Raw genomic sequence first — 7,347 nt, forward strand, 5'->3', positions numbered from 1 at the left:
TATACCATTCTATTCTTTATGGTAAGACAAATTTGAAGAACAAGTTCAGTCTCTCATATTGTTCATTTTAGTAAAGTTGAATATGGGAATATGCTATCATTTAAACAATCTTCATATTTGATTCAGTCATTCCAAGGAAAATGCCTTTGAAAAAGCCATTCACAGTGGTGTAAATTTGGGTAATTCTGCTGTGACTGATATTCTTTGGTACCTTCATGTATATTCTGCAATACTTTTTTGGACATTCAGCTGCAACTGACATTCTGAATTACAAACATGCTGGATGAAAGTAACGCAGTTGTGGAACCAGGATTTGATATGAAAACCAGATTTATGGATGGTTTGAACTCAATGATACAGGACAAATCAAGTAATTGCGCTATCTTCAGTAGAGAAAAATACTGTGATGTTATAGAGCAGGTGAAAGCAGCTGAAACAAAGCAGAAGAAAGAAAGCGTTGACTATCGGCGAATAAGAAAATATGATGTCATCGTAGTTGATGGAACAGAAAAGCTGATTGCACCAGTAACAAAAGAAAAACGTGCTGTTTTGTACTATGTACTGTGATATTCAGGGGGACTGGGACTCACAGCCAGCACGCAGGAGACGGTCAGTTCAAAGCACACAGTTCATTTATTGAATGCTCAACAAATAGGCTTCATTAATCAGCATGAAACATCACAGAAAGAGAGGCTTACTTCAGCCACAGGAGAGCATCCAAGTGTCCACAGCAAACATATAGTCCACAGGTAAAGAAAGTCCAGAAATTCTGCACAGTCCAGCCTTGTTTCCTCACGGAAAGCTGTGAATATTACTCCAGATAGGGGTGTAGTCCTGCTGCACACACAGAGGCTTGCAGCACACACACAGGCTTGCAGCTCACTGCTGCACACACTCAGCCAGAGTGCACAGGTCTGCACCTGACTTATTACCGGCCTTCCTGCTGGGCAGGTAGGAAAATCTGGTCTGTATCCGGGTGGAGTGAGCGGCCCACCCATTCCATCCTTCTCACTCCTGAGTCCAGCCCTGAAACTGCTATCAAAGATAGCAACCTTGGTTGCTAATCAAAAATCCTGGACTCATTTCCGGATACAGACAGGATTCACTGAGACCAAACAATACAGGCAGGAGAAATGTACCGTCCATCCAGGACCTGTCCAAGTGGTCCTGTACATATCCCCCCCCTCTGCCTCAACCCCATGGGGGTGGAGGCACCATAAGACCCCAAACAATGCACCCTGGAAAGGGCATCTGCATTCTGGTGTACCTTGCCTGGCCTGTGTTCCACCACAAAATTGAATTCCTGGAGAGAGAGAAACCATCGTGTGACCCGGGCATTGGTGGTCTTATTTCTCCTCATCCACGATAGAGGAGCATGATCTGAGACCAACCTACATTTTCTCCCCAAAAGGTAATATTGCAGAGAGTCTAGCGCCCACTTTATGGCCAGACATTCCCTCTCCACGACCGCATAGTTTCTCTCAGCAGCTGTCAATTTTCGGCTGAGAAAAACTACCGGATGTTCCTCTCCCTCAATCACCTGTGACAGAACTGCTCCAACCCCAACATCAGAAGCGTCAGTCTGAACGACAAACTCCCGAGAAAAATCAGGCGCTACCAACACAGGATGGTGACATAATGCAGATTTTAATTCCAAAAATGCTTTTTCTGCATCTGCATTCCAGTCAATCATGACCGGTTTTCGCCCTTTCGTTAGGTCAGACAGGGGAGCGGCGATAGTGGAAAAATCGGGAACAAACCTTCGGTAATAACCCACAATTCCCAGGAATGCCCGAACTTGTTTTTTCGTGAGGGGGCGGGGCCAGTTCTGAATTGCCTCTATCTTGTTCACCTGGGGTTTTACCAACCCTCGACCAACGATGTATCCAAGATACTTAGCTTCCTCCATCCCGATCGCACACTTCTCTGGATTCAACGTGAAGCCTCCTTTTTTTAAAGAATCCAGCACTGCCTGTAATTTTGGGAGGTGAGACTCCCAATCCATGCTAAAAATAACTATGTCATCTAAATAAACCGACGCATAATTTTGGTGTGGACGCAACAGTTTGTCCATGACTCTCTGAAAGGTGGCTGGAGCAGTCTGTAATCCAAATGGCATTCGTTTATACTGGAACTGACCTTCTGGAGTGGAAAATGCAGTCTTTTCCCGGGCCGCTCTGGCCAGGGGAATCTGCCAGTACCCTTTTGTCAAGTCCAGAGTGGTTATATACCGGGCAGGGCCTAACCTTTCGATCAGCTCATCAACTCTTGGCATAGGATACCCATCAAATTTAGAGACTTCATTTAGTTTCCGGAAGTCATTGCAGAATCGCAGAGTCCCGTTAGGCTTTGGTACCAATACAATTGGACTCGACCATTCGCTCTGCGATTCCTCAATGACATCCAACTCCAACATCCTTTTTATCTCCTCTGAAACAGCTTTTCTACGGGCTTCTGGAATACGGTAGGGTTTTACAAACACCTTTACCCTGGGGTCAGTGACAATATCATGCTCTATCAGATTAGTGAGGCCAGGCAACTCAGAAAACAATTCCCGATTTCTCTGAAGGAACTCTTTGGTTTGTTGGGTCTGTGATCTGGAAAGGGTGGGCGCTATTTTTACACAACTTACATCGACCTGGGACTTTATACTCATGCCCACCATGGCAGACATGGACTCTCTCTCTTTCCAGGGTTTTAACAAATTGACATGGTAAATCTGATATGGTTTTCGTCTCCCAGGTTGGTGGACCTTATAGTTTACATCCCCAATCTTCTCAACTATTTCATATGGACCCTGCCATCTGGCCAAGAATTTGCTCTCCACAGTCGGTATCAGTACCACCACTCTGTCCCCAGGCTGGAAATCTCTTACCCGGGCTGACCGATTATATACCCTGCTTTGTGCTTCTTGGGCATGCAAGATGTGTTCTTTAACCAGAGGCATCACTTTAGAAATCCGTTCCTGTAACTGAGTCACATACTCAACAACACTTTTGTGGGGGCTGGTCTCACTCTCCCACGTCTCCTTCACCAGATCAAGCAGTCCCCGAGGTCTCCGTCCATACACCAACTCAAATGGTGAGAACCCTGTGGAGGCCTGTGGGACTTCCCGAATGGCAAACAACACAGCGGGAAGCAAACAATCCCAGTCCTTTCCATCTTGCTGTACCACCTTTTTCAACATCATCTTTAGAGTTTTATTGAACCGCTCTACCAGACCGTCAGTCTGAGGATGGTAGACAGAAGTCCTCAACTGCTTGATCTGAAACAGTCTGCATAGATCGGTCATCACCTTTGACATAAATGGAGTACCTTGATCTGTAAGGATCTCCTTAGGGAAACCTGTCCTGGTAAACATATTAAATAACTCACGAGCAATTGCCTTGGACGAGGTTTTTCTCAAGGGAACCGCTTCCGGGTAGCGAGTAGCGTAGTCCAGTATTACCAGGATATATTGATGACCCCTGGCAGACTTTACCAGTGGTCCCACTATATCCATGGCAATACGTTCAAAAGGCACCTCAATAATGGGCAGGGGCACCAAAGGGCTGCGAAAATGTGATACGGGGGCAGTTAACTGGCAGGTGGGACAGGAAGCACAATACCTCTTGACATCTGCTTTCAGCCCTGGCCAGTAAAATCGGTCAGTTATACGTGCCTCCGTTTTCTCAGCCCCCAAATGGCCCCCCAATGCATCATTGTGAGCCAGATCTAACACCATGCGCCGGAATGGTTGGGGTACTAACAGTTGTTCCACAATCTCCTCACGAACCTTGACAACCCGATACAATAAGCCTCCATTAATTGAAAAATGGGGAAACCGGCCCTCAGCTCCGGATTCCTGGGGTACACCATCAATTACAGAAACCTGAGATCTAACATTCATAAAAGTGGGATCCCGCATCTGAGCGGTGCTAAATTCTCCCCTTGATACATCCAGGTCAGAATCCACCGTATTATTAAATGTTTCCACATCATCTTCCCCAAGCATGACCTGTAATGGGGAACATTCCATCATCTCTAGACAACCTGAACTATCAGGAACATTTTCATCTCCAGCTACAACACTTGTATTTAAATTTTCAGGGACAGTCTGACCAGATGGCTGCCTGTCAGCCTCAACTTGTAAGAGTTCGGGAACATTGTCATTTTTCACATCACAAGACAATCCCTCCCGTACCCTTTTCCACAGTTCCCAAAACATTGGAAAGTCACGCCCCAAAATTACCTGGCAGACCAGGTTTCTTACCACTCCGACGCTGTGGGCGATTGTTCCGCAGCAGGTGGTGATGGAAACTGGCACAACAGGGTAGTCTCTAGTATCTCCATGGATGCAAACCACTCTGAGAGGTTTCCCAGCAGTTTCCACCTCTGCGATTACCCCAGCTTGTACCAGTGTTACCATACTGCCAGAGTCCAGCAAAGCCCTGGCAGGGGCCTCATTCACATAAACCAGGCACTCAAAACACTCCTGGACATTTCCAGGAGAAGCAATGCAGACCTCCTGGGCAAAGAATGACACTCTTCGTGTTACTCCACACTGCATAGGTTCCTCCTGTAGTGGGCACTGAGCCCTAGTGTGGCCCCAGGCAGAACATCGCCAGCATTGAAGGGGATCTCGCCTTTGCGGGGCAGCTGCTGCTGGTTGCGGCTTTCGAGGAGACAATGAAGACACATCACTTGACTTTTCAACGCTGGTTCCAGGGTTCCGCAAAGTGAATCTTTCAGACAGGGAAGATCTTGCTCTCCGACTTGCATCTGGACCCCGACTGCCAGCTGTCGACAATAGATCCTCCACGACTGTGTATCTCTCAACCATCTCGATTAGTTGGTCTGCGGTTTTAGGGTCTCCATGACTAACCCACCGCTGCAGCTCAACTGGAAGGGACCGCAAGTACCGGTCAACCACAAACCGTTCCACCATCTGGGGTCCCGTCAGTAGCTCAGGCTGCAGCCACTTCGTAGCTAGTTGTATAAGATCATGCATCTGCGAGCCGATCATAGTTCAGCGCATCTGTAGGGGAGAGGTCATAGTAGGCCTTTTGCGGATCCCCAGTCAGAAAAGGTGCAATCAGACCAGCCCACTTGTCTTTTGGCCAACCTTCCCGCTCTGCAGTCCTTTCAAAGGTCATCAGGAAAGCTTCCACATCATCTGTAGATGTCAGTTTTTGTAAAAAATGGCTGGCCCTCATTATAGCCTGGTTGCTAGGAACAACAGCAGCAGGTTCTCGGCTTTGAGCAAGCTGTTGCATAGCTTCAGCAAGTGCTTTAGACTGTGCCTCTGTGGACTCCCGCAAGGCAGTGGCTTGGGCGGATGTAGCTTCTCTGAGGGCCGTTAACTGTGCCTCTGTGGCTTGCTGCTGGGCCAGCATGCTTTGCTGCAGCTGTACTGTGGTCACTGCAAGCTGCCGAACCAACTCTTCCATAATGAGTGTCTGGCCCTTTAAATGTCACTTTTTAAACGTAAATGTGAACTGTTTCCCCACTGCAGTGCTGCTGCCCGCATCCGAGCACCAGTTGTGATATTCAGGGGGACTGGGACTCACAGCCAGCACGCAGGAGACGGTCAGTTCAAAGCACACAGTTCATTTATTGAATGCTCAACAAATAGGCTTCATTAATCAGCATGAAACATCACAGAAAGAGAGGCTTACTTCAGCCACAGGAGAGCATCCAAGTGTCCACAGCAAACATATAGTCCACAGGTAAAGAAAGTCCAGAAATTCTGCACAGTCCAGCCTTGTTTCCTCACGGAAAGCTGTGAATATTACTCCAGATAGGGGTGTAGTCCTGCTGCACACACAGAGGCTTGCAGCACACACACAGGCTTGCAGCTCACTGCTGCACACACTCAGCCAGAGTGCACAGGTCTGCACCTGACTTATTACCGGCCTTCCTGCTGGGCAGGTAGGAAAATCTGGTCTGTATCCGGGTGGAGTGAGCGGCCCACCCATTCCATCCTTCTCACTCCTGAGTCCAGCCCTGAAACTGCTATCAAAGATAGCAACCTTGGTTGCTAATCAAAAATCCTGGACTCATTTCCGGATACAGACAGGATTCACTGAGACCAAACAATACAGGCAGGAGAAATGTACCGTCCATCCAGGACCTGTCCAAGTGGTCCTGTACAGTACATATAGAAGAACTGTTTGACGTACTACACGAGACGCATTTAAAAATTGGTCATGGAGGTCGCACCCGGATGGAAAAGGAACTACACCTTAAGTTCAAAAATATCACAAAAGTAGCTATTAAACTGTATCTGAGCTTATGCAAGCCATGCCAGACTAAACTGTCTAATCCTAAAAAAGGTTTAGTTTCTAAACCTTTGCTATTTAAGGAATTGAATTCAAGATGCCAAGTAGATCTGATTGACATGCAAAGCAACCCAGGCAGTACAAGTTCATCCTCAATTATCAGGATCATTTAACCAAGTTTATATTACTACGCCCACTGAAAAGCAAAACCGCAGCAGAAGTCGCTTACCAATTACTTGACATTTTCACCATCGTAGGTGTGCCAAGCGTCCTTCAGTCTGATAACAGTAAAGAATTTGTCAGCCATGTCATTAATGAACTGAAATTTATGTGGCCTGAATTGAATCTGGTACACGGAAAAACGCAGCATAGCCAAAGTCAAGGTTCTGTTGAACGTGCCAATCAGGACGTTCAGAATATGATGATGACATGGATGCAGTCAAATGATTCAACACATTGGGCTGAGAGTCTTAGATTTATTCAATTTATGAAAAAACGCTGTTTTCACCAAGGCATCCACGAGTCACCATATGAGGCCATGTTTGGTTGCACAGCAAAAGTGGGACTGAGTACTTCCAATCTACCCAAAGAAATTGTAGACAAGTTAGTTACAGAAGAAGATCTTGAGAAAATTGAACAAGAAATAGAGACAGCTATTCATGGAGAGGCTTCTGCCGAGAATGAAAATGCTGTGGTAGCAAGAGCATCAGGAATTTCAGTCCAGTCGCCTGAGAATAGCAACACAGAAGTATTGTGTCCAGTATGTGAAAAAGAGTGTTCATCAGCTCACACCTGTGAATCTTGTGGAAATGATGTTCATGAAATGTGTGGAGTAAGCAACGCTGCGGATGAAGGGTAGGGAAGAGAAATTACTTGATGGTTATGCCATAAGAAACAAGAAATCAGGAAGAAGAGATCAGCAGCCCATGTTGGCTTGCAAGCTCAACCTTCAAAGATGTTCCAAAGTTCAGATGCGAAATTCCCACAAGGAAAAGTTGGTGATAACGTGCGCATTCATATACCAGATGTTGACAGAGGCCGTGGAGACCCAAGAAGCGTTCTTGCAGTTGTAATGAATGTTGAGAAT

The 7,347-nt window shown here is 46.5% G+C and overlaps 1 protein-coding gene across 1 annotated transcript; it reads left to right on the plus strand.

Moving 5' to 3' along the window:
- The first annotated feature begins 276 nt into the window (after window positions 1-276).
- Window positions 277-7,119, plus strand: LOC137519382 (KRAB-A domain-containing protein 2-like). The gene is given in 3 exon segments (XM_068238336.1): window positions 277-558; window positions 6,122-6,392; window positions 6,395-7,119. Coding segments are annotated over 3 exon segments (1,278 nt in total).
- The last annotated feature ends 228 nt before the right edge of the window (window positions 7,120-7,347 follow it).

The sequence above is a fragment of the Hyperolius riggenbachi genome, chromosome 5, assembly GCF_040937935.1.
Source record: "Hyperolius riggenbachi isolate aHypRig1 chromosome 5, aHypRig1.pri, whole genome shotgun sequence".
NCBI lineage: Eukaryota > Metazoa > Chordata > Amphibia > Anura > Hyperoliidae > Hyperolius > Hyperolius riggenbachi.